This window comes from Acinonyx jubatus, chromosome B1, assembly GCF_027475565.1.
Source record: "Acinonyx jubatus isolate Ajub_Pintada_27869175 chromosome B1, VMU_Ajub_asm_v1.0, whole genome shotgun sequence".
Lineage (NCBI taxonomy): Eukaryota > Metazoa > Chordata > Mammalia > Carnivora > Felidae > Acinonyx > Acinonyx jubatus.
The window spans coordinates 47,404,783-47,432,473 of NC_069382.1; the positions used below are offsets into that span (position 1 = coordinate 47,404,783).

The 27,691-nt window shown below is 47.8% G+C and overlaps 1 protein-coding gene across 2 annotated transcripts; it reads right to left on the reverse strand.

The window, feature by feature from the left end:
• TRIM35 (tripartite motif containing 35) lies at window positions 1-27,331 on the reverse strand. Of its 2 annotated transcripts, XM_027070197.2 has the most exons (6): window positions 26,823-27,328; window positions 13,613-13,708; window positions 8,840-9,070; window positions 5,171-5,193; window positions 4,232-4,350; window positions 1-2,829 (listed from the first exon to the last, which is right to left on the reverse strand). In XM_027070197.2, exons 1-6 carry the CDS (start codon window positions 27,255-27,257, stop codon window positions 2,252-2,254), a joined length of 1,482 nt encoding a protein of 493 aa, XP_026925998.1. In that variant the 5' UTR covers window positions 27,258-27,328; the 3' UTR covers window positions 1-2,251. The 2 variants fall into 2 exon arrangements, with proteins under 2 accessions (XP_026925998.1, XP_026926005.1); XM_027070204.2 differs by lacking the exon at window positions 8,840-9,070 and having other exon boundaries at window positions 26,823-27,331.
• Between the last annotated feature and the right edge of the window lie 360 nt (window positions 27,332-27,691).

Here is a 27,691-nt window from a genome sequence, read left to right on the forward strand (position 1 = left end):
TGGGTTTTAGCTCAAATATCATTTTTATTTTTTAAAAAAGAGGCCTAGGCTATCCAAATTGTACTCTTTAAAAAACCCCTTCCACTATCTACGTTGGAAATAAAAAAACATTTTTAAAAGTTTATTATAACTTAAAATAATTTCAGGTCAAGATTTTTGCAGAGATTCTATTTGATGGGCTAGATAAACACCAAGAGAATGCACACTGGTCTCAGGTGCTGGTCACCAAAGTGCCTTGAGCGTCAATGAGCCCAAGTGCCTTCCCGCCTGCACATGCCAGTCAGCCAACATTCCAACCCAGCCCCCTTCACCCAGTGGCATTTCCTACCGCGTCCCTCCCCGTGGCCCCTACTGATTGTACACATCCCGTTGACAACGCTTCAGTTTTGAGTCGTCATTTCTGTTTTAAAAGCCCATTTATGTGAGGTGGGGGCACAGGGGGAAGAAAGAACTCGAGTCCTCGGTCAGGAACGTGCCCCCTGATTAGACCACCACCCCCACGGGACAGTATTTCCTACCACAGTATTTCCTGGGACAGGGCAAGCGGACAATCAACATTTAGCTGCAGGCATGAGCAAGGAGGAAGATGGAGGTGCAAGTTTGTAGGCACAACAGGAATTGAAAGGGGGCAGAAGCAATCAGGATGACAACACGAAAGGCGACAGGGTGTAAGACAAACAGCTGAGGCCAGGGAGGGCAGCAAAGGCCAAGCGAGGCCATCTCCCGCCCTTCTCACCCCAGACCTGAATGAATGGGGTCCCTCATTACTTTATGAGGACGAATCAGAGCTGTTTCTTCCACAGCAATCACAGGACATAATTTCCCAGTCCTCCTATCTCATCCCAGATGAGGAAACTGAAGCCCAGAGAAGGAACGGGTCTAAACTGTGCTTTTTTAAATTGTGGGGTTTTTTCCACTTGCATTGTATAAGTCACTTTTTAAGGCTAAAATGTAAAAAAAAAAAAAAAAAAAAAAAAAGTGTTTTTTAAGTGAAATAGTCCAAGAAGTGCAAATAGATAAATCAGAGCTAATCTGATGGGCAGCCTTGCCTATTCCCCAAGGGGACCACAGGGGATCCTGGGGAGCAGTTTTAAAATACTGGTATAAAGTGATAGACAAGTTGAGCCCAGGTGCTGCCCCAAAGCCACAGCAGCAGCCCTGTATGAACTATATTTTCTTATTTTCTGTATTCTTGAGGCTCTGGCATCTGGGGCCTCACAGGCCTGGGGAACCTGTTCCTCCCAGGAGAAAGCAATCAACTCCCCGGTGAGCACGCCTTTCATATGCAAACCAACCCATCCTGAGCTATACCCCCAACCACTTCCTTTACCTGGCTCTCACACTGGGGGCCAAGGTTCCCCTCTGGATCATCCCTGACAAATGGGGACAGCCCCTATGTCCCAGAGCCTGCCAAAATGATTTGAACTAGAAGATCTCAAACCCGTCTACCCAGAGCCCTGCCCCACCTGTTCCTATCGCTGAAACCACAATAAAGTCTCCAACCTGTGCTTCCTCAACTCCCCCTGCCTCCTCACAGACCCTGATGCTTCCCCTGACGCTGCCCTGTGTGGCTACTCCCAAAGGTGCGGCGGGGCCCTCCTCTTGGGAGCTGTAAATAACAATCTCTTTTCAACTGCGGCCCTCTCCAGGTCCACTGGCCTTGCCATACCTGGATAATAAAACCTACGTTTTAAAACAGGCCCATTCTAGGGGCGCCTGGGTGGCTCGGTCGGTTAAGCGTTTGACTTCAGCTCAGGTCATGATCTTGCGGGTTCAGTGCGTGGGTTTGGGCCCGCCCCGCGTCAGGCTCTGTGCGGACAGCTCAGAGCCTGGAGCTTGCTTCCGGGTCTGTGTCTCCCTCTCTCTCTGCCCCTCCCCCACTCACGCTCTGTTTCAAAAATAAACATTAAAAAAAATTTTTTTTAAAAACAGGCCCATTCTAGAAGCAAATGTCATCCCCAGAAATCCTGGCATTAGGGTTTAGAAAATTCACATCCTGAAGGTGCCATGGCTCTGAGGAGTGAGGGGTCTCTTGGATGACTTTTAACCGTGGGCAGAGAAGGGACCAGAAATGAAGGAGAAGGTCTGGGGCCTGGAGCCATAGGAATAGGACAAGACAGGTCAGCAGGAAGATGCTGGCAGAGGCAGTCGGTTCAGAGGTACTGAGGTGAACGTGGACTGAGGAAGGGCAGAAAGAGAGCAGGACCACGGACCCGGTCCCAGGCAGCATCCATCCGGCTCCGGGCCAACCTCAGCCATCCAGCTCCTCCTTGACAGTGATCCGCAGGGGGCAGATGCGCAGAGGCTCGGCAGGCCCGTCCCCCCGCATGCCCCCCAGGTAGAAGTAGGGCCGCACCTCCCCGAAGCGGGCGTGGAAGGTGTAGAGGTGGCAGTGGCTCTCCGCGTCGTAGAAAGACAGCTCGCCCTCCTCACACTCCAGCTCTACGCGCAGGCGGCGGGGGATGGCCGGGACCAGGGCTGACGTGGCCGGGTCCGAGGTCACGCAGTGGTCTCCCTCCACGCCCTGCGTGCGGCACACGTACCAGAAGCCTGAGCGGGTGTCGTGGTAGCAGCTGTGGGAGTGGCCTTCGGCGCCGGCGTCCTGCTGCAGCCGCATCACACCCACCCGCCAGCTGGGCAGCCCCCCCAGGTCCACCTCCCAGGTGTGGGAGCCCTGCGAGAAGACGCGGGAGCCCAGCAGGCACGGCGCTGAGGAGAAGCGCTCCGGGTTCTCCACCTGCACGCGGTAGCCGTGGTTGGTGACGCTGGTGAGGTCATTGGACACCGAGAGCCAGCCGGCCGCGGTATTGGGATCGAAGCTGAAAGGCACTGAGAGCAGAGGGGGACAGTGGGGGCGAATCAGCAAACCTTAGGTGCTGCCTGCCTGCCACACCAGCCGATGCCTCCATCCCCCCAAAGTGACCCGCTGTGTCCCAACTGGCCCCAGGGCGTGGAGGGAGCTGTCCAGGGCTGAGGGGCAGGGTTATGGGATGAACTGTGCCCCACCGAAAAAGATGGGGATGTCTTAACCGCCAGTATTTCAGAAGGCATTCTTATTTGGGAGTGGGGTCATGGCAGATGTGACTGAGATGACATCAGACAGGAGCCGAGTGGGACCTTAACCCAACATGACTGTTGTTCTTGCCAAAGAAAGGAGAAGGGACACAGACACACGAGGGAACAAGGCCAGGTGATGACAAGGGCCGGGATCCAAGGGCTACAGCTGCCGGCCAAGGATTGCTGGCCAACACCAGAAGCCAGCGAGAGGCAGGGAAGGCCCTCCCTATAGGTTTCAGAGGGAGTACGGCCCTGCCGACACCAGCACTCTGGACTTCTGGCCCCTGGAACTGCAAGAGCAAGTAAATCTGTCATTTTACGGCACCCAGAGTGCCGTCCTTTGTTAGAGCAGGCACAGGAAACCAACAGGAGCAGGGGCCCCGGGTGCTCACAAAACTCCATGACGATTTGGAGAAGCACGTAACATCCCTCTGGGTGGGTCACTGACATTTCTCCCTACAAAATCACGTCTTAGCTTGGGTTGCTACACAAAAATACCCCGGGCTGCGTGGCTTCAACAACCGAAATGTCCCTCTCAAGGTTCTGGAGACTGAAGTCTGAGGCTGGGCTGTAGCGTAGTTCAGTTTGGGTGAGGCCCTCCCGTGGCTCACAGACGGCTGCCTCTTGCTGTGTCCTCACACTGGGCAGAGGGGAGAGGAAGCCAGCCCTCTGGTGCCTCTCCTTGTAAGGGCACTAACCCCATCCTGGGGCTCTATGCTCATGACCTCATGTAACCCAAATCACCTCCCAAAGGCCACACCTCAAATGCCATCACATTGGAGGTTGGGCTTCAACCTACGAATGTAAGGGGACACAAACACTCAGTCCGTAGCGCCCAACAAACACAGTGACTCGCGTGGCCTGGTGTCACCTTGGAAAGGCGATCCTGAAAGGAGGAGACCTTCCATAACCTACACGGTCCAGTTCCGAACAGAGAGGGCAGCCAGCTCCTCTTTCTGCAGAGGTGGCCGAGTGTCAGGACCCAAAGACAGGGGCTCTGCCAGAGGGTTTTGAGTGGTGGGGCTGGGGGTGGAGAGGGCACCAGGCACCTGTCTGAAAGAGGCTGGAGAAGGTCCGACAGGATGGGAAGCTAAAAGAGAGGAGTGCAGCTGGCTCTGTGCCTCATGTAAAGTACCCCCCTCCTTCCTGTAACCCTGCCGGCACCCCCACTCACCAGATTCAACGGACGTGACCATCTTCCTCCAGACGCGGTACTGCAGGGAATCCAGGTACTTGCAGACGTCGATGAGCATCCCGGGCTGGACGGGCTCTGGCTCCATGGTGCAGAAGAGGCTGGGAAGGGAGGGAAGGCCTGGTGGGCAGGGCTGCGGCCGTGCATCCTGGGCCTAACTGGGTCAGCCGGCCACGGGCGACAGGACTCATTCCCTGGCCATCCTACCCATAACAAACCTGGGCTGGGCTCTGATGGGAGACGAGCCAGTAGCCAATTAGGCTGCTCCTAGCTCTCTGCAGGATTCAGTATTCGGGCTCAACCTGCCCCAGCTGGGATAAATATATATAGGAGGTTCTCAGACACAGTTCCCCTTCTTGAGGGCACAAAGCATACTTACATATCTGCTCATGGGATGTCTGAGTCAGAAGGGACCGTAAGGGTCCCCTAGTCCCAATGTCTGAACGTATCATTGGCCTTCGCTTTGAACACCTTCGGTGCCGGGAAACTCACTACTCTCCAAAGCATTCTCTTTCACCTTCGTACAGCGGTGACTGGGATACAGTTCATCGCTGTGAGCCCAACAGACATCAACACAAACCAGTGTGTCCCTGAGGCTCTCAGAGGGAGGGGCTAACCAAGAAATAAGCTTAAACGTTGGGATGGTCCCCTGAGAAATACAAGCCATGTGCAAGATGACACATTCTCTCCCCACACAACGGACGGTGATTTTCCACACTCAGAAAAACAACACTTCACCAGCATAAATCGGAAGTGGAATGGCTCAAAGGAGGGCTCTGTCCACCTGGCCAGTCCCCACCACTCCCTCTGGGTCATACCCAGCTGGCTTCATTACCTGCCTGGCCCTGGAGCCACTGGCGCTGGCACCCCTGGTATTTCTGCCTGCTCTTCCCCTCCCCTCCATCAGCTTTGGCAACTTACCGGCGTTTTCGGCTTTTGTGTTTCTAAAAGAAAAAACAAACAAACAAAAAACAGAGCCATAAGCACAGGAAAAAAAAAAAAAGTAAGTTTCTGATCTCAAAAGTAGCCCTATATCCCATGTTCATGGACCAGAAGACTTCACATTGTTAAGATGGCAATGCTCCCCCACCTGATTTACAGATTCAATACAGTTCCTATCGAAATTCTAGCTGGCTTCTTTATAGACACTGACAAGCTGATCCTAAAATTCGTACGGAAATTCAAGGGAACCAGAATAGCCAAAACAATCTTGGGCAAAAACAAAGTTGGTGGCTCACACATCCCGACTCCAACGCTTACTAAAAGCAAGAGTAGTGAAAACAACGTGGTACTAACATAAGGACAGACATACAGATCTAATGGACACTGAAAGTCGAGAAGTAAACCCTCACATTTACTGTCAGTTGGTTTTCTACAAGGGTGCCAAGGCCATTCATTGGGGAAAGAATGGTCTTCGGTAAATGGTCTTCAGTGGGACAACCGGACGTCCACATGCAACAGATTGAAGACGGATTCCCACCCTGCACCACACCCAAAATTTTCTGAATTAACTCAAAACTTAAATGTGGAGCTAAGCCTATAAAACTCATGACCCGGGATTAGACTATAGTTTCTTAGATATGACTCCAAAAGGATAAACAGCAAGAAAACACAGACCAACCAGACTCCATCAAAAGGAAAAGCTTCTGTACTTCAAAGGAAGTTACCAAGAAAGTGAACAAATGACCCACAAAATGGGAGAAAATATTTACAAATCACATACCTGCGAAGTATGCATAATGCCTAAAAACCGTTAACAATTCAACAACAAAAAGACAAGCAACCCACTTTAAAAAATGGACCAAGGATTTGAATGTGCAGTTCCCCCAAAGATATACAAATGACCAACAAGTACGTGAAAAGATGTTCAATATCATTAGCCACTGAAGAAATGCAAATTAAAACCACAGTGAGATACCATTTTGCACCCACGGCAATGGCTATTTTAAAAAACAGTCAGGAGGTGCCTAGGTGGTTCAGTCGGTTGAGTGTCCAACTTTGATTTTGGTTCAGGTCGTGATCCCAGGGTCATGGGATTGAGCCCCACACAGGGCTCCGTGCTCAGCACGGAGCCTGCTTAGGGTTCTCTTTCTCTTTCTCCCTCTCTCTCCCTTTGCCCCTCTCTCTCCCCTGCTCACGCTCTCTCTCTAAAATAAAAATTTTAAAATAATAAGACATTTTCAAAGAAAGTTAGCGCTGGCAAGCATGTGGAGAAGTTAGCCCTCATACACTGCTGATGGGACTATAAAATCAGTGCAGTTGCTTAGAAAGCAGCCTGGCAAACGGTTAAACTTACAAGTTACCGTATGATTCAGTAAATCTATTCCTAGGCACATACTCAAGAGAAATAAAAACATATGTCTACACAAAAACTTGCACATGAATGTTTATAGCAGTATGATTCATAATCGCTAAAAAGTGGAAGCAACCCAAATGTCCACCAATTGATGAATGGGTAAATAAAATGTAGCATATCCACACAACGGAGTATTATTCAGTCCTGTACTGATACATGCTGCAACAGATATAGTTTCAAAACGTGCAGAGTGAAAGAAGCTGGTCACAAAAGGCTACATGTTATGTGATTCCATTTATAGGAATCATTTATGGAAAATGTCCAGACTAGGCAAATCCTTAGAGATAGAAAGTAGATTAGTGTTTGCTGAGGGCTGATGGTGGGGCGAGAGGGGGAGCATAGGAGGGTGACAGCTAAAGAGTACGGGGTTTCTGTTGGGGGGGGTAAAACTAATTCTATGACTGATTATGGTGATGGCTGTATAACTCTGTGACTACAGTAAAAACCACTGAACTACACATTTTAAATGAGTGAATTATACAATATGTGAATTTTATCTCAATAAAACTGTTACATTAAAAAAGAAAAAATCAGGGCACCTGGCTGACTCAGTCAGTTAGGCATCTGACTCCTGATTTCGGCTCAGGTCACGATCTCACAGTTTTGTGGGTTCAAGCCCCGTTTTGGGGTCCGTGCCGACAGCACGGAGCCTGCTTGAGATTCTCTCTCTCCCTCTCTCTCTGGTCCTTTCTCACTTGCACTCTGTCTCTCTCAAAATAAATACGTAAGCTTAAAAAAAAAAAGGTCATGAAAGCACACTGGTCACTGGGCAAGATGACACTCCCAATTTCCTAACCAGAAACAGCAAGGAATCTAGCTTTTAGAATCCACCAAATGATTTTATTATCAGGGGCATTTTAGAGACAGGAGACATCAGGATTCAAAGCTTTGTATGAGGCAGAGAACCCCAACAGTCCCTGGTGGGGATGTGACACCCACCCAGCTTGAATGGAAGATGTCCCTGTCCCTTCTCAATCCACTCTACAAAGAGTCCCCTTTCCAGAGGGTTCGGCTGTTCTCTAAGTGGAGGAGATACCTCACCATCCTAATCGATTTCCAAACTAGCTTTCCATTATAGAAACATCTCTATAAAGACCTAGTGACTCATGGGGGGCAGGAGGCAGGGGGTGAAAGCAATAAAAAGAAAAAAAATCAACTAAATAGATATTTTTTAAAGAGAGAAAGAGGTCACCCTTTTATTTAAAAAAAAAATTTTTTTTTTAATGTGTATTCTTTTTGCGAGAGAGACAGAGTGTGAGTGGGGGAGGAGCAGAGAGAGAGGGAGACACAGAATTCAAAGCGGGCTCCAGGCTCCAAGCTGTCAGCACAGAGCCTGACATGGAGCTCGAACTCAACAACTGTGAGATCATGACCTGAGCTGAAGTCTGACACCCAACTGCCTGAGCCAATGCTGGTGCCCCAAAGTCACCCTTTTCTTAAGAAAACAATAGAGAATATCAAAATGTCATATTTACATTAAAAAGTTAAAATAATTGTATAACTCTAGAATATTCCATTTTGTTTTCTTTGTAAAATCCTATAACCCCTGTCTAATCATGAGAAAAACATCAGACAAGCCCAGGTGGGAGAACAGGCCATCTGGCCAGAACTCCTCAGGACTGCCAAGGTCATGAAAAACAGAAAATAAGAAGCTGTCACAGACCAGGGGAGACTGGGAGATGGGACAACTAAATGCACTGTGAGCCCCTGGATGGGACCCTGGAGCAGAAAGAGGATAGTAATGCAAAAAGTGGTGACTCCAAAGAAGTCTGGACATTAGTTAATTACAACACACCCAGGTCAGCTTCCCGCGGACAAATGTGCCACAAGATGATGTAAGGTGTTGACAATGGGAGAAACAAGGAGAGGCGTACGGGGGCACTCAGGGCTATCCCTGCAACTTTTCCATACATCTAAAATTAATCCAAAATAAAAAGCTTATTTACCAAGTACTCCATTTGGAGCAGAGAGAGAAGAAAGGAAAAGAGAGCAAGAGTGAGTACAAGAGAGGAAGGGCGAGGGAGAAGGAAAGGAGACAGAGGCAGAGAGAAGTGAACTCTGATGAAAACCCTCTTGGCCTCCTGACGGACAGAGAACTTCCTCCGAGGGCTCCGAGGGCCCAGCACCCCGAGACTATGGGAAGACGGGGTGGGCCGGGGCCGGGGGCCTCCGGCTCCCCACCGGCTCCTGAACACCTGGTCCCTGTCACTGAAGCCAGGAGGCAAGCCCCTCACCATGAGAAAGGAAACGTCATCCTCCTTCATTTCCACCTGCAGCCGCTCAATCTCATGGGCCAGAGCCTCTGTGTCCTCTGCCAGCCGCTTCATCTTCCCTTCAGCCAGACGCTGCTTCTCCCTCGCCTCCTCGGCCATGGCATCCAGGATGGCTTGCTCCTCCACTCTCAGGAACTCGCGAAGCTTGTCGAACTCCTGCCGGATTCGCCCTTCCAGCCAGGCAGCCTCCACCTGCGGCAGAGAGCAGGACGGAGCCACAGAGGGTCAGCCTCGGATGGAAGCCCTCGGCCGGCGCCTGGCCGTGTGACTCGGGAGGTTTCTAGCAAAGGAGCTCTGTTTTCAAAGGAAACCATGAGCAGACCCCCCGACAGGTAAAATGCAGGTGCAGTTTTATCAGCACAGAGTTGTAAGTTTAAAGCACACAGCTTAATGAGATTGTCTTGATAAATTGAAATCTCAAATCGAATCACTGCTTCTAGATGATGCCTATCTTCTGGATCCTCCTCAACACACACTAATCTGTATCTTGGTTAGGTGCACAACAGCAAGGGAAATACTGAATCGCAGAAATGAACTGTTGTTGTAAGAACCATTTTTTATTTTTTGAATGTATTTTTAAAATTTTTTGCATGTTAATTTATTTTTGAGAGAGAGAGTGCATAAACAAGGGAGGGGCAGAGAGAAAGGGAGACACAGAATCTGAAGCAGGCTCCAGGCTCTGAGCTGTCAGCACAGAGCCTGATGTGGGGCTCGAACTCACCAACCGTGAGATCATGAGCTGAGCTGAAGTTGCACACTTAACCGACTGAGCCACCCAAGTGCCTTGCAAATAACAACGATGTTTAAAACTTATTTGCTGGGAATGCAAGCTGGTGCAGCCACTCTGGAAAACAGTAGGAGGTTTCCCAAAAAACTAAAAATAGAACTACCCTACGACCCAGCAATTGCACTACCAGGCATTTATCCACAGGATACAGGTGTGCTGTTTTCGAAGGGACGCATGCACCCCCATGTTTATAGCAGCACTATCAACAATAGCCAAAGTATGGAAAGAGCCCAAATGTCCATCGATGGATGAATGGATAAAGAAAATGTGGTAGATATATACAATGAAGTATTACTTGGCAATCAAAAAGAATGAAATCTTGCCATTTGCAACTACATGGATGGAACTGGAGGGTATTATGCTAAGTGAAATTAGTCAGAGAAAGACAAAAATCATATGACTTCACTCATATGAGGACTTTAAGAGACTAAAACAGATGAACATAAGGGAAGGGAAACAAAAATCATATAAAAACAGGGAGGGGACAAAACAGAAGAGACTCATAAATATGGAGAACAAACTGAGGGTTTTGGGAGGGGCTGTGGGAGGGGGGATGGGCTAAATGGGTAAGGGGCACTAAGGAATCTACTCCTGACATCATTGTTGCACTATATGCTAACTAATTTGGATGTAGATTTTAAAAAATAAAAAATAAAACAAGTTAAAAAAAATAAATAAATAAAACTTATTTGCCTTCCAATCTTAAGACTTCAAATCTGTCTGATCCAGAGGCTTCCCAACAAAGTAGGAAGTATTTACTTTAAAACCAAATCATTGGGGCGCCTGGGTGGCTCAGTCAGTTAAGCATTCGACTTCGGCTCAGGTCATGATCTCGCGGTTCGTGAGTTCGAGCCCTGCGTCGGGCTCTGTGCTGACAGCTCAGAGCATGGATCCTGTTTCAGATTGTGTCTCCCTCTCTCTCTCTGACCCTCCCCCGTCCAGGCTCTGTCTCTCTGTCTCAAAAATAAATAAACGTTAAAAAAAATAAAAAAAAAAAACCCAAATCATTAACGATGTGCACACTCCTAATCGTAACTACAAAAAGCTTCTTAAAAGTTAAAACAAACCCATAAATGCACTCAAAGAAAAAGCAGAGAAATATTTTTCACCTTGGAATGAAAAAGACCTTTTGTATAGCAGTAAAACAGAGAAGCCTCAAAGGAGATCATTGAATGGATATAAAAATAAGAAGTTGTTGTTTTTTTTTTTAAAGTAGGCTTCATGCCCAGCACAGAGCTCAACATGGGGCCTAAAGTCATTACCCTGACACCAAGACCTGAGCTGAGATCAAGAGACAGATGCTTAACCACTGAGCCACCCAGGCGCCCTAAACATGACAAGTTCTAAATGGCAAGAGACTACTAATAAAGTGAAGTACAACAATACAATTCTAAGATGACCACTGGAAAAACAACTCGAAATGTGTACGGTAGCAATGGCAGGTCACTATCTCATCTTGAGATGAGATACTGAAAAGTTCAGTACATGATGAATAATATGCTCATGGCTCTGACAATATGTGACAAAATATTCACCGAAAAAGTGAAAATGACCCAGAAAAGGTAAAAGTGTTTCACTGAAAAAGAAATGACAAGCGAGGAAAAATATTTGCAACGGATAACAGACTGTTATTCTCAATATACAGAGCACTCCTATGAATCCACTAGAGAAAAGGGCAAATATTCCAAGGAAAAAAAAAAAGCACGTGAACTGGTGTTCACAGAAGAAACACAAATGGCTTTATACTTGTGAGCCGGTGTACAAACTGAGTAACTGTCAAAGGCATGCAAATGGGAGGGTACTGCTGAAATACCAGGCCCAAAAGATGGGTTGTGCGTGGTGGGAGAGACAGTGAAATGCAGGAGGATTTCTGTCCCACAGAAAGATAAAAAAGCAGGCAGGAAAACCCTGCCAGTGCAAAGTCAAGTCTAGCTACCCTGCCGGCTGGCAATCCGGAGCCTTAAAGGGGTAAACATCAAAGCCTTCACTTCCCTCATCAGCCTGCACAGACTGGACTCAGGGGGAAAGCATGAATCACATAGGAGTCCTGCAATCTGACACTGGCCACGCGAGAGTTGCACAGCGCCTGGGACGGGCAGACAGGTGCTAGCACCTGGACCTACGGACATGCCCCGGGCACCTCCACTGCAGTCCCGACGAGGCCAGCCACGTGAATGGATGGGGCTGGCCACAAAGGAGCTCAAGCCACAGAGGCAGAGCTCCAGGATTCCACGGCGACCACGGGAAAAGCAACTCACTACGAGTGTTCTGACCACAGGGTGGGAGGTTCCAGTCACTTCCTGTCTGGATCGGAACAGGGTGGGAGGTTCCAGTCACTTCCTGTCTGGATCGGAAGCTCAACGTGTGTTCTGGCTCTGACGGTATGACAAAATGATTCACTGCAACAGTGAAAACACCTCTCAAATCCAGCTGGATGGTCTATAAGACGCAAGAGTTGTTGCAAGGACTTTTCTGTTGGGCACTTCACATGCATCCTCTCAAGTGAACGTTTAAAAACATTCTAGTAAGAGGAAGCCGCTCTCTTTCCGCAGATGAGGGAATTAGCTTGCAGGGGGTGAGGGATGTGCCTGGAGGACAAGGCTCGGGTTTGGGAGTAGGTCGGCTTTGCCGTTACTGCCCTAGCCACCCACCTTTCACGATCCTTTCTTCTACCTTATTCCACCAGCTCTGCGGCTCGGGGAAACTCCTTGGCCAGATGTTAAGGAGGCTCTTTCTCAAGCCTAGTCCCCTCCCGTGGGCACATGGGCATGGGAGGGGAGTGCCAGGCAGCCCAAGCCAGGTAGGTCTCAGCTGAGCTGTACTTAGTAGAAGTACTCACCCAGGGGGTGACAGAGCAAAGCCAGGACAACCCATCAGAAACCCGGCTGCCAATCTGCACAGGACTCAGAGGAAGAGAGGGTGCCCAGGCATAGACAATGACAGTGGGGACAGAGGGGAGACCATTCACTCATTCAATTTACAACCCCTTATTGATCACCTACTGTGTGCCAAGAATCCTCTCAGATACTACTGCGCTTGCTTTCGTTACATTCTAATGGGAGTACATAAAAAAAAAAAAATAGGAAGTTAATTGCAGAACACAAAATGGGGACATATGAGAGCAACTAAAGGAGAAGGCTGCTTGGGTAGGGTGATCAGGGAACGATTCTCCGAAGGGACGTCTGAGCTGAGATACTAATGACAAAGTGCCCCTTATGGGAGATCCGGGAGGAGACAGCTCACGTGAGGGTCAGAAGGCAGGCCAATGTAGCTGGAGCCAAGCATGGGAGGAGACGAAACCGAGGAGCAGGGAAGGGCGGGATGAAGGCCGTGAAGGCCACAGTGAGGAGTCTGGACTGTGTGATCTCAACAGTTTTAAGCAGAGGAGTGACGCAATCAACGTATTCTTCTAAAACATCAGTCCACTCCATGGAGACGGACTGCAGAAGAAGGACAGAAGGCTGGGGCCCTGGTACACGGCCAGGTGAGAAAAAACGGAGACATGGCCAGGACGCTGGAAACAGAACGGCAGGTGGACATGATGTATTTTGCAGTTAGAGGAGACAGGACTGCTATGGAGTGGACCCGGGGAGTAAGAGGGAAAGAGGAGGAGCTAAAGAGCCCTAGGTCACCGTTGGCTTGAGCAGCTGGGTTGGATGGTCAAGTGCAGCATGTGTTGAAGTTAGACTGAAAGCACAGTGCAGATGACACAGGTAGTTTTTCAAGCCACTTCCGTGGCTGCTGGCGCGGCCTGTGCCCAGCTATTTAGAGAGGCCATGGCGGTGCAGCCACAATCAGCAACCTAGGACATGACCGTGCTAGACCCTCAGAGTTAGGGAAGGATGATTTTGTGTCCATACCCACAGCCAGGGTGGGCCCACCCTCACCTCTCCCCTCCCCCCATATCCCAGGTGTCCCTAATCTCCCCACTCAGCCAGTGCACTCACCTGATTATGCTTGGCGATGGCCTCATAGGAGCGCCGCACAGCCCAGAAGGCCTTGGCTTTCTCCCGCAGCGCATGCTCCATGTTCCTGCACTTGGCCTGCGTGAGATACAAGAAGGAGGCACATTAGGGCTGGAGGCCAGGCAGGGGGTGACACACCCCATTTACAACTGGAGTCCAACGTCAGTGTGGGCACAACTCAACCGTTTACTCAACCCAGTCTGTCCACATGCTGCAGGGCACAGCAGAAAGGGAAGTCCTATAGCCCTGACCTCCAATCCGGCATTTTTAGCATAAAGTGCTCTCAGATCCCTTCTAACCGGCCCCTTCGTTTCATACCTGGTACAGATGGGAAGACAGGGCCTGTTCCCTCGCAAGTTGGCCACAGTACAGCGTAGAAGGGCATCCCCCCGCTCAGGCCTAAAGCTGGTCCAGGCAAGCCAAGAACCCCTGAGCTGCGTGCCAGTTCTATAGACCATGTGCTCACAGGCTCCCTTTCCCACTTTCTAAACCGGACTGGCCTGCAGTTAGAAATGAACAAATCTGATGGCAGGTTGGTCCAGTTATTCCTACAGGGCCCGATCTAAACACAGATCTCCCCACATCCCTACCTTGTGGCAATATTCTACTGGTACAGGAGCCATGGAAACACTTTCATCACTGCTTTCAGCAAATACTTTGGTTTTAGTAGTTTGTTTTTTTAAACTTAACCATTCTTGCTCTGATCTCCTTGGACTTCACTACCAGTTTTAGGTTGGATTCCTACCTTTTGTATTCAAGGCCTATCCATGTCTTTCCATCGTTAACCTTTCCACTTATCATTCTGAGAAAGCTTACCAGGTTTTTTTCTTTGGAAAAATAGTAACAATTCTAATGGCATTAATTATAAATGGCCAGCATTTACTATTTGCCAGGGAAGGTGCTAATTACTTTATAGATTATGTTACTTAATCATAACATTATCTGTTAGGTGAATATATTATTAGCCTCATTTTAGAAATTAAAGAACAAAAACAAAAGCACACAAAAGGGAAGTGACTAGCCCAAGAGCACACAGCTAGTATATGGCAGAATAGGGATGTGAATCTAGACAGTGGTGATAGCCAGCTTCTAAGATGGCCCCTGGTGATCCCTCCCCCCTGTGAGGTAGGGCAATTTGTTGCTTTAAGCTTCCAGTTTTGGGGGTGATTTGCTATGCAGCAATAGAAGATACAGATTTGTCCTCAAAAGCCTCATCCCCACCTGGACCTGATTCGGATGATGAGATTCAGGAGCTGATACTATAACAAGATGTTTGGGGATCTTGGGAGTGGGTGAGTATATTATGAATGTGGCAGGGATGGGGTGACATGAATCATTGGGGGCCAGAGGGCAGATTGAAGGAGGCAGCCTCTAAAGTGGTCCCAGCAGGGGTACTTGCGTGGCTCAGTCAGTTAAGCGGCCAATTTCGGCTCAGGTCATGATCTCACTTCTTGTGGGTTCAAGCCCTGCATCGGGCTCTGTGTTGACAGCTCAGAGCCTGGAGCCTGCTTCCGATTCTGTGTCTCCCTCTCTCTGTGCCTCCCCCACTTGCACTGTGTGTCTCTCTCTCTCAAAAATAAGCACTTCGAATGAATGAATGAATGAAATGGTCCCAGTAATCCCCACTTCTGGCATTCATGCCATGGTGGAATCTCCTCCCTGTGGGCTGGACCTAGCAACTTGCTTCTGATCAGCAGAATGTTGCAAAAGCAAAGGGAGATCATTTCCAAGATAGGGGACCAACAGCCTGTGCATACCCCTTCTCACCCTACATTGCTTGCTCACTTTGGATGGAAGCCAGCTGCCATGTTGTGATCTAGTCTACGGGGTGGCCCACAGGGCTAGGAACTGAGGATGGCGTCCACCCAACAGCCCGACAGGACCGGAATCCTGCCAGCAACCACACGAGCGGGCAAATAAGCAAGCTTGAATGGTGACCTTGGCCTACTCGAGCCTTCAGATGAGACTGCAGCATCATGAGAGACTGAGGGCAAACACCCCCAGCTAAGTCACGCCCAGATTACAGACCCAAAGAAACTGTGAGATAACATTTTCTGTTTTAAACCACTCTTTTTGGAGGTAATTTGTTATGCAGCAATAACTGGGCAGTCTCTTACTCCATAGCCCATTCTTCTAACTGCTGTAGTCCAAAAGTGATACCTCGTTTCATTTTCTGCAGATTTTGTTTTCTTTTCTATTCATTTTGGTCATTATTATGATCTCCTTGAGAATATATAACAGATTTTTAAAAATTATTTTCTGTAGAATAACATCTCTACGGTGAGCCTCCCCAGTAGCAAAATAAAATCAGTATGAACCTCCCACAAGACCAGTGAAATATCACCCTAATGTTTTATTTTGTGGGACAAGAGGTCTTGTCACAAAGTCACGTAATAGTTCTGTGATGTGCCAAATACGCGTGGATGACAGGCGTGAAGGAACTGCCCACACGTTACCCAGGGGTGTGCTGGTCCCAAAACAACACAGCCCAGCCCTCTGCCTTCGATTACAGGCTAAAAAAGATGGCAGGGGGCCGGGCGCAAAAGTCCCTTGTCCTTTCCCAAACTCTTCAACCACTATGAGAGTTCTGCTGTAATGCAGCAAAGACCAACCCCAAAATGACCCTTCTCTGAGGTGTGAGTTGATGAGATCCACCAATGGTTCTATTTGTAACAAGTTACTACTGACATGTACTGTGCATCATGCATCAGATTAAGCACTTTATAAATATCATGCTACTTAATTCTTACATTCCTGTGAGGCAGGCACTACACTCCACTTACACAAAGGAGAAAAGAAGGCCCAGAGGAGTTGAGTAAGTTGTCAAAATTATTGAGTAAGTTGTTAAAATTTATGTGAAGCTCAAGAATGGTCAGCACTAATAGAAGGTGGCAGAAATCAGAAGGTGGTTGCCTCCGACTAGGAAGAAGAGGGCTCTCCAGGGTGACAGAAATGTTCTAGTTTGTTCGGGGTGGCAAGTATAGGGTGTGGATAACTGTCAGAACTCCTCAGATTCAACATTCAAGATCTACGCATCTTGTTGTATATAAAGTCTACCTCGAAAATTTAAAAACCTATAAAATGAAAACATTTCTTGTCACTTACCGAGAGCTTTCCTCCCACAATGAAAGGAAATCCCGGCAATTTCTCCCAGGTTTAAAGAGTTGTTTTTTACCTTTCAATCTCTGTTGTTGACAACTTGTTTGCTTTGGCATAAAACATATGTGTGCCTTAAATACACATACATGTGGTTAAGTACAGAAGGTTATAAAGTGAACACCTCTGTAACCACACCCAGGATGTGTCCCTTCTGAATCATAACCCCTTCTTGCTGCCAGAGGAAACAAGGGTCCTTATTTGCATGTATTTCCCTGCTTCTCTTCATAGTTCTATGCACCCATGTATGCATCCTTAACCTAAACAATATACCTTCGTTTTTCCCGGTTCTGAACTTTGTATCAATGGAACCCTTCTGTGTGCATTCTTGTGTATCTTGTTTTCTTAACCTTAATGTAAGGTTTACAGAATTCAAATCCGTTACTGTATGTAAGTTTACTCATTCATTGTTGCACTGTATTCCAGTGTATGAATACACATTTACCCATTCCGTGTTCATGGACAGTTGGGTCATTGACACTCTCCAAGTAATACAAATAGCACATATCTTCCTGCATACATCACATATACACGTACACTTGTCTCTGTGCAAAATACTCCTGGAGGCAGAAACACTGGTGTGTGTATTTTCAGCTTTAGAAGATAACGCCAAACCATTTTCCAAAGCAGTTGTACTAGCTAATACCACACAAGCGATGTTAATGAAGTGTTCATTAACCATTGGATATTTATTTTTTAATCTGTTCACGTCTTTCAGCCATTTTTTAACGGAGTTGCCTGCCATTTTCCGAATGGTTTGTAGGGATTTATTGTAAATGTGCAACGTCTTTCATGGGTTAGATGTGTAATAGGTATCTTCTATTGTATCGCTTGTATTTCTTAACTTCAATATGGTCAAATGTATCGGTCTTACCCTTTAGAATTAGTTTTAAAAATACTCCCATACCCTAGGGTCAAAAAAAGTTAATTTGCTATATTATTATCATTTTTTAAGCTTTATGGCTTTCCTTTCTCATTTGGGTCCAATGTGGATACCTGGAGTTTATCCTGTGAATGGTATGATCTGAGAGCTCGCTTCCTCAGAACCATTATTTAAGAGTACTAGCATGCCCCACTGATACACAGGCCACCATACATGAAACGCAGATATGTTTCCAGTTCTCTAGTCTGTTTCCCTGGTCCACCTGTCTGTCCTCTGCCAATATCACACAGCCTTAATTTCTACAGCTGTAAAATAAATATATTTTATAATATTTCTATATCTAATATAGATATCTAATAAATATCTAATATCTAATAAATATCTCCTAAGAATGTTTTTGCAATCGTTGTCCCTTAAAGTTTTCATACGAATGTTAGAATTAGCTTGTCAAATTCCACAAAATAATCACATTGGGATTTTGATTAGGATAGTACTGACTCTACACTCAGTTTGGAGATAACTGGCATCTATAAATAGTGAGCCTTCTCATCTATAAATATGGTATATCCTCCATTTAGTCTTTGATATCTCTCAATGAAATTGTTCCCCACTTCTCCCCCCCCCCCCACCCGGCCAGAGATCTGCATCTTTGTTACCTTTATTGTTATAAACTCAATTTTCTATACCACTGTATTTTTTATTTGATATTTGCTACTGATATACAGAAATATTTTAATCTTTTTGCAACTGGCATTCTGTCTAAACTTACTTATATTCATAATTTATCCATAGCATCTTTTTATTTCCTATGCAACAGAAATTTCTACACAGATACATGTAATCATGTCACCTACAGATCATGCTAGTTTCCCTCTTTCCTAACCTTATACCTTTTATTTATGATTCCTGACTTATTTTATTAGCTACAATTTTCAATACAAAATTGAATAGAACTGGCCATAATGAGAAAACTTTCAGTGTTTCACCATTAAATATGGTATCAGCTCTAAGCTTTTCAGGAGTTACACTTCATCAGATTAATGAGGTTCCTTCCGTTCCTAGTTTGCTAATTTTTTTTAAGTACTAAAGCATACCGAACTTTATCAAATGTATTTTTTTTCCATCCATAGTCATAATCCTATTTAAGTGGCACAAAACTAGGTTGTTTTCTTCTCTGACAACTTCTGTCATTTAACTGGAATATTTAACATAACCCAACATGTCATCCAACCTACCACCTATTTCTCCCACTTGTTCAGTATTTCCTTTTCTTCCTATTTGGGGATTTACTGTGCACGTTTTATTCCACTTTTTCCTTTTCCATGCACTTTGTGGTTCATCTAGGAAATACTGCATGTAAACAGTGTGAATTCAAATGAATCTAAACAATACACTTTTCACATTTGCTTTAGATATTCGGATTTTAACACCACACAACATACATGTATCCAACTGGACTGACCATTCAGGGACCTGCATTATAGCCCAAGCAGTGTGTTGAATGAGCAGAAGCTGCTGGCTTCCTAGTGGGGGCTCTGGTGTGAAGCCTGGTCGGGACTCATACGGGTCATCACTGTCCTGGATGGAGCTAAATGGCCTGTGACACATGTGGAGCATCGACCAGGCCCCAAGCCCAAAGGAGCAAATGAGCTCTGATTTTAGTTTCAAATTACAACACTCAAGGTTAGTTATAAACAAGCAGAACAGGAAGCTTTTATTTACACTAAAAGGTTCAGAATGTGATTATAAGGTTTACGTCGTTGATTTTAAAAATTACAATTTGATTCTTTAAGCAGCAAGTTTCAATAATATATTTAATAATTAACCCTAAGGATTTTACAAAGTTATTTTGCCGAAATTATCCATTAACACAGGTGCTATGTGGTATAACAGAAAATGGGAAGGGTGCAGGTAAGAGAAAGAATACTATTTCCCAAGATGGTCACTGTGCCCCTCAAGTAGTTATCAAAGTGCTAGGGTCATGTCTGCAGCCAGGGATGTCTGCCCCAAGCCAGATTTTCTGTCCTCCGAGGCCCTATGTATGCTGCTGCTTCTGAACGATTCCTGTCTGCACCATCCAACAATCCCAACGTGGCGCTGAAAACTCAGCTCAGGTTCCCCTCACTTCCTCAGGGAGCCGCCTTGATCTCCCCAGCAGAGTTCAGGTACATCCCGTGGGCTCTCACAGCTCTCAGGTACAACCCTATGGTCCCATTTACTACCCTGGATAATCACCTCACTTTCCTGGAAAGGCTGCAGGCTTCCAGGAAAGGCCAGGTCCTCTCGCCCCACACATGGTGCTCAACAAACCTTTGCAGAAGGAATGGACGCTTGCCCTGCAAGGGTAGAAACTGTCTTGTCCCTGCATATCCCCAGGTCTCAGCACAAAGCGGATGTGCATACCTACCTACCTGCCCAGTCAATGAGTGCATCCAACGTCCATGGTCTTTCCACTACTCCACACTGGCTCCTGGACTGAAAGTTAGGAGACCTGATTTATAAATAGTGTCTTTGTCACTAACCACTGGCGAGAACTTTGGCAAAGCCCTCTCTCTCACTGGCCGTCAGGCTCCATACCTTAGAGGGGTGCCTGGGTGGTTCAGTCGGTTACGCATCCAACTCAATTTCAGCTCAGGTCATGATCCTGTGGCCATGAGACTGAGCCCCATGTTGGGCTCAGTGCTGGGTGTGGAGCCTGCTTAGGATTCTCTCTCTCCCTTTCTCTCTGCCCCTCCCCTCTCTCTCTCTCTCAAAAAAAAATTTTATTTAATTAAGAAATAAGGCATGTCTCTGAAATTTCACTGTAAAAATGAAGAACAGTTCTTGGTCCATGTTTACCCAGCCTATTACCAGTGTCCTGGCATCTGCCTCTGGTTCCTGTTACTTTCCCTATTTCAAATGTTTGTTTCCAGGCAGACTGACACAGCAGCTAAGAGCTCTGGCACCCTGCCACCCAAGTTCAAATCCCAGCTCCCCCATTAGGAGCATTCATTTTCTTCTCTCTGCCCCATGGTTTTCTCATGTGGGTAAGAGGAATGAGACTGCCTAGCTCACAGGATTGCTGTGAGGTTCCCCTAGTCAACCCATGTAAAGTACTTAAAAGAGCACACCAGGCATGTGTTAACTCTCACTACTAAGTGCCGCTTAGCACCAGGTGACTTAACTCTCCTTCCGGGTTATTTCCCAGGCCTCTTAAATGCATAGGATAAATGCATCCAAGACAACTCGATCTCATCCAGATCCTTTTCCTATCCAACTCCAACCCAGTCTCCCATTTTTCCTTTCCCCTCAGTGTGCTTATGAAGCAGGTGTCCACCATGGTGCCTTGTGCTGGGGTCCAATAACTCAGGAGCCTCAATAAGCAGTGTTCAGTAAGACCCCATCCCTGCCCTTGGGCACATGCCTCACCAAGCAGGCAATCAATGTCCTCCATGCAATTTGGATCTGGTAGGGCCGAGCCCATAATGGGGGGGTCCAGAAGGGGGTGTGTAGTTAGGAAAAGGGGGAAAATTATGAGGGGGGAGATTTAAGGAAAACATGGAATATTCCAGGCTAAGATTTAGCCAGACTAATTGTAAAAAGGTAATCCCAGAAGGGGAACAGACTGGGGCTGGTGCAGAAGAAGCTGGAGGGCAGAGAATGGCTCTCAAGTCAGTCCCATGTGACGCCTAAGAAAGTGATCTGGACAAGGCAGTTCGAGGCCTGGGACTTTGTGGGGGTTCTGCAAGGCAGAGTAAACACTGGACTGGGACTCAGGAAATCTGAGTTCTAATCCTGCATGTACCCTTTTCACTCCCTGCGACTGTCACGAATTGCTGTATCTCTCCAAGTTTCTGTTTTCTCACTAGTAAAATGGAATCATCTCCTCACAGTGCCCTCTGGCTCCGAGTCTGTATATTTGGGGATCTCCAAGTTTTCCAGGAAGAGTTTTCAGTTAGTGTTTTCATTCAATGACCTACACAAACAAACAAACCAAAACCAAAACACCTACCTAAGGTAAACCTTTTCTGAGTCACCTAATGAACACTGCCAACACACGCTTTCAGTTTCTACAACTTCAGGACCACTCTGTGTTTGCTAACAATGTCCAAGCTATACGACTTTCATTGTCTTGGCCTAATAGGGAAAGAACAGAAATACACCTAACAGGTAAAGGATAGGCTAGATCTAATGAAGGCCAATTACATCACAGCCAAGTTTTGGTTCTTCGAAGAGGGAAACTGAGGCTGGCAAATCAAGTCATCACATAGAAGAGGGTAAAGGGGTATCATGAGTATTGCCAGATAAGCCTCAGAGCCACCGAAGGAGCAGCGCTTGAGTTTCAGCAAAATAAAGCCTTGTAATGAATATCTGAACTAGAAGTGAATTGATTTTTGTTTTGTTTGTGCTTAATTTGTAAGTTTTGTGTGTCTGTTTTACTGCCTATGTGTGGAATAGGAGGAATTTACACTAGTTTAGTGTTTGTATGTAAGGAATATATTTTATTTCACAGTGTTAGAACAGTTTCTCCTCAAAGAAGAATGGGTACGTCGTTGAGGTTTGAGAAACACGTGCCAGTGGATGTCCCTTCAAGCCCCAACATGTACTTTTAGTGATCTGGTTGAAACACTTATGTCATGTGTGGGGCACCTGGGTGGCCCCATCGGTTAAGCGCCCGCTTCAGCTCCGGTCATGAACTCGCAGTTTGTGAGTTTGAGCCTGGCGTCGGGCTCTGTGCTGACAGCTCGGAGCGTGGAGCCTGCTTGAGATCTTCTGTCTCTCTCTCTGCCCCTCCCAGGCTCGTGCGCACTCACTCCCTCTCTCTCTCTCTCTCAAAACATAAATAAATAAATAAATAAATAAATAAATAAATAAATAAATAAACATTAGAAAAAAATCAAACACTTATGCCATGTTTGGGTATCTCAGCACTTCCTTCCTTCATGCCCCACGTATGTAGGTAGGACAAAATCTCAGATCTTTAACTGGGCCCTTCGTGCCCCTTGCGATCTGTCCTGGACTGGATGCCCTCATTCCCCGTCCAGACGTCTCTGGGTTACTCTGCATCCCTGCTCCCTGCCCCACCACCGCTGCTTGCTGCCCCTCACTTAGCTAACTCCTCCTGAGTCTTGAAATCACCTCCCCAGAGACTCCTTTCCATGCCCCAGCAGACAAAAGCAGGCTACCTTGTCACAGTGGGTCACATCCTGTACTGTCCTTCACAGGAATGTCACGCTGAAACTACAACGAGGGTGATTTTATATATATATATATATATATATATATATATATATATATATATATATATATATATACTTTTTTAAGTTTATTTATTTATTTTTGAGAAAGACAGAGCGAGCAGGGGAGGGGCAGGGAGAGAGGGAGACAAAGAATCCTAAGCAGGCTCCGTGCGACTTGAATTCACGGACCATGAGATCATGACCTGAGCTGAAATCAAGGGTCGGATGCTCAACCGACTGAGCCACCCAGATGCCCCTAATTAGTGTGATTGTTATTCAGTTATGTCTGACTCCAAGAAGCCAAGGGCTAGGACTCCTCTGTCCTCTGCTGGACATACTGTGCCTGGCACACAGTAGGCACCCACTGATGGCAGTTCTTACCCACTCAAGCCTCTTAAAACTCCTACATAATCGGCTGCCCTCACAGCTCCCAGAACAGAGAACCGGCAGGGAAAGTCTTCCCCAGGGACCAGAGAAGTTTCTCACAAAGTCCATGACCAGAGAAGGGGCTGAACAAGGCCCCAGGTGAACTGTATATAGTACTTGCCCTGTGACTTCAGACAAGTTACTTCACCTGAGACTCAGTGTCGCTGTCTGTAAAATGGGGAGAACAGTACCTACGTGTAGCAAGTTGAATAAAGATGCCCACATCCTAAAACTTAGAATTGTGAATATATTATTTATATGACAAAAAGGACTTTGCAGGTAGGATGAAATTATGGATTTTAAGATGGACGATTATCCTGGGTGGTCCAGGTGGGCCCAAGTCATCGAAGGGTCCTTTTAAAAGGAAGTTAGGGGAGTCAGTCAGAGAAGGCAATGAGACAACAGAAGCAGACGTTGGAATGATGGAGAAAGGGGCCTCTAAAAGCTGGACAGGGCAAGGAAATAAATTCTGTCCTGGCCTCCAAAAGGCACGTAGTACTGCCAACACCTGGATTTCAGGACTTCTGACCTCCAGAACCATAAGAAGATACTTCTGTGCTGTGCTAAACTGCCATGTTTGTGGCAATTTATTACAACACCAATAGCACAACCTCATAGGGTTTTTGTGAGGATTAAATTGGTTGACATGTAAACACTCAAGAGACCAGGCACATAGTAAGCGCTCAAAAAGCGTCGGCTGGGGGCGTCTGGGTGGCTCAGTCGGTTAAGCGTCCAACTTCGGCTCAGGTCACGATCTTACCATTTGTGAATTTGAGCCCCGCATCGGGCTCTGCGCTGACAGCTCAGAGCATGGAGCCTGCTTTGGATTCTGTGTCTCCCTCTCTCTGCCCCTCCCCCACTTGTGCTCTGTCTCTCAAAAATAAACCAAAAAAAATTATAAAAAAATAGTGTCGGCTGGTTCGATTATTATTTTTACCGAATTCCTCAGATGATTGCCCAAGTGATCTTTCTAAACACACAGCTCACCACAAAGTCCCTATTTAGAAGCTTTCAGGGCTGCCCACCGCACACAACAGAAGCCCCTCAGCCTGCTCTCCCCTCTCCAGCCTTCCCACGCTGCTCCCCGCCCAGTCACCCAGCACTGTTTATTGTCTGACTTCCCCTACTACAGTGCGAGTTCCACAGGGCGAGGGCTCGGTCTTAACCTCTGTGGCTTCAGCACCCCTAACAGGTCCCTAACACCACACAACAGGTCCTTGGGACACGGGTGCCTAACGCACGACTGAGTCCCACCCTGCGAAGGGCTGAGCACACATGGCTTGCATTCTCCTCACATCTTTCGGGACCAGACTCCCTCTGTCCTCATAGGTCACCCTAGGTGCCCATCAGTCTGACAGCATCATCCCTCTGCTTAAAACCCTCCTACTGCTCCCTAAAGTCTCTAAGATAAAGGCCAAGCCTCAAGGCCTCAAGACCTCTTCTGCGCTCCATTCTCACTCTAACTACTCTGAAATCCTCTTACTGCCTGAACACTTAGGCCTCCCAGCTTCTGGACCCTTATGTATGCTGCTGCCTCTGCCTGAAATACCCTCCCTCACCCCCTTCACCTGGCTAACACCTCCTCATCCCTCAGGTCTCTGCTTCAAGCTCCCTGAAGGTATGACATGTTGTTTATCTCATGCCTTGCAGTATCCCTGGGACCTAGCAGTACAAGGCATCTGCTGAATGAACAGGAAGTTGTCATTAGACCGTATGTGCTTCCTGGCACCTGACTCACTAACTGTGAATCCTGGCTTAGCCCAGACCTGGGGGCTCTGCCTTAGTGCTCTTGGCCTTGACCCCTGCCCATCTTCCTGCTCTGTACCTGTGCCAGTCCCATGGTGATGAGCCATGACTTGATCCATGGTGCCCCGCCCCACCTCAACCCCAGCCCCCAGAATGCCCAGTATTTACTTGAGCTGTACCAAATCAGGACCTGGCACTTGTGCCAGAGAGTATGGGAAAAAGCATTGTTGTGGACCACTGTTAAATACGGCAACAGACGTTACAGGGTTATCCCTCTGGCAAGTTACTGTGGTATTCAAACATGCGTTCTGTTAACATTCCCCTTTACTTGAACTCTGTCAAAATGTGCAATGGAACTGTAACCAACTTTCAATATTTCTTAAGAAAGGCATTAGGGGTGCCCTGATGGCTCAGTCTGTTAAGCATCGGACTTTTGATTTGGGCTCAGGTTATGATCTCACAGTGTGAGTTCAAGCCCCGCATTGGGCTCTGCGCTGACAGTGTGGAGCCTGCTTGGGATTCTCCCTCTCTCTCTCTCTCTGCCCCTCCCTCCTTCATGCACACATGCTCTCTCTCAAAATAAATAAGCTTAAAAAAAAAAAAAAAGAAAAGAAAAAAAGGCATTGAAAAGAAAACAGGGTCTGGAGACCAGTGCACCTCCTTTTCAATACATTCAGCTTCCTACCAGCTTAACTAGTGGGTCTGACCCATATGTTAATAGCTAAGGAAATAGTGTTTCACACCCTGTGCAATTTTTTTTTTAATTTTTTTTTAATGTTTATTTATTTTTGAAACAGAGACAGAGCATGAACGGGGGAGGGTCAGAGAGAGAGGGAGACACAGAATCTGAAACAGGCTCCAGGCTCTAAGCAGTCAGCACAGAGCCCAACGCGGGGCTCGAACTCACGGACCTCGATATCGTGACCTGAGCTGAAGTCGGATGCTTAACCGACTGAGCCACCCAGGTGCCCCACCCTGTGCAATTTTTAAATCAATCAGTAAAAATAAAATAACAGCCAATGCCAGAGTACAATAGACGTTTTCACAGAACTTCTGTTTCAATTGGCACATACATATGAGTGCTCTGGATCACAATGGAAAAACCATGGGCTAAAGGTCAAAAATTGTGAAAACTCCTGAGATGGCTAATCCTTACTTTCTGATCATTTCCCCTTCCGATACCAAAGTATTCTCCATGTTACTTTTGCCCTGTACATTCCTCACTTTATTTACAGCCACTGGAACTCTAGGCATTGGGGCGCGGAGTGTGATCCAGAATAAACCAGTTGCCCAGGGCCAAAAGCCTCTCCACTCCTCCACGATACATAGGGCCAGCTCCGGGAAGTATGTGACCCACTTTGGAAGACCTTATCCCTGGCTCCCCAGGTCCTGGGCTCCCGCACCTCTAACCTGACTGCCCTAAGCTCCAAGATCCTTGGGCTTTACCCACTCCTGTGCTTCTCAAATGGGCCTGAGCCACACCCTGCTGGGGTAACCGGTGCAGGGGCTCGGCCCTTCAGAAGTGGGTGGGGCCGTCCTGAGAACAACGTGTAACCCCAGTTCCCACACTTCCTGTTTACTTTCCCTCTTCTCCCCTCGCAGGCATCCTGGCCCGACCCCCCTGTAGGTTAGCGGAGTCCGAGGGGGCGAGGTCTGGGCACACAGCTCTGAAGGGAGCCGCGGGGTCAGGGGTGCCGAGGTCCGGTCGGGACACGGCCGCCACGTGCGCTCTCGGCCACCTCCCGCACACTGCCGCTCTTACCCGAAAGTCGTGGGCAGTGTCTTTCACTGGCTGCACGCGGTGCCCCTGGTGCCGGGAGTCGGCCTGGCACGAGCAGCACAGCAGCTCCTTATCATCGAGGCAGAAGAGGCTGAACTGGCCGCGGTGCAGGCGGCAGAGGCGCGGGGATCGGTGGCCCGCCCAGCGCGCGCCCTCGGACTCCTCGCGCAGCAGTTTCTCTACCAGGTTGTTGAGGGTGTGGTTAGTGCGCAGGTCGGCGAGGGCCGCGCGGTCCTTGCACACCGGGCAGGTGGGCGTCACCTGCACCTCCCAGCAGCGGGTCACGCACCCGCGGCAGAAGTTGTGGCCGCAGCGCAGAGTCACGGCATCGCGGAAGGGATCGTAGCAGACGGCACAGAGCAGCTCCTCCTTGAAGGAGCGGGAAGGCCCGGGGGACACGGCGGGGCCCAGCTCCATAGCTGTGGCCACCGGTTCCCAAGCCGGTAACTTTGATTCCCACCCCTCCCACCCACCTCGAGGATTCGGGACCCGCGCGGGGCGGCTCCCGACCCCTTCCTTCCGGCGCGCTGAGCGACAGAGGCGCGGGCCAATCGCGAGGGACGCGCTCTGGAGGCTCCGCCCTAATTCCAGTTGGCGCAGGGAAACCCCGGAAGAGCGGGGCGGGACCCTGTACTTCGCGGTTCCCGCGGGTCCCGCGGGTGCTCGTTGGCCTCCGCCTGTCCTCGTCGGCCTCCGCCTGTCCTCTGCGGTCTGGCCCGGTTCAGGGAGAAAGAAGCTGCCCAGTTGTGCTGTAGGGCTTCCGTGTCATTGGAAACCTATTAACGGTTTGAAATGGGAATGAAATTTAAGATCCTTCCTCACCGAATCTCTGGAAATCTCAGGTCGGCGAG

What these genes read in the sequence shown, in the direction of transcription:
- TRIM35 (XM_027070197.2), bottom strand. Translation starts at nt 27,257, where the DNA reads ATGGAGCTGGGCCCCGCCGTGTCCCCCGGGCCTTCCCGCTCCTTCAAG. An exon ending in CCATCGCCAAGCATAATCAG is followed by an intron (nt 9,071 to 13,612) that starts GTGAGTGCACTG and finishes TCTCTGCCGCAG; the next exon opens with GTGGAGGCTGCCTGGCTGGA. An exon ending in ATGACGTTTCCTTTCTCATG is followed by an intron (nt 5,194 to 8,839) that starts GTGAGGGGCTTG and finishes TTTTTCTTTTAG; the next exon opens with AAACACAAAAGCCGAAAACG.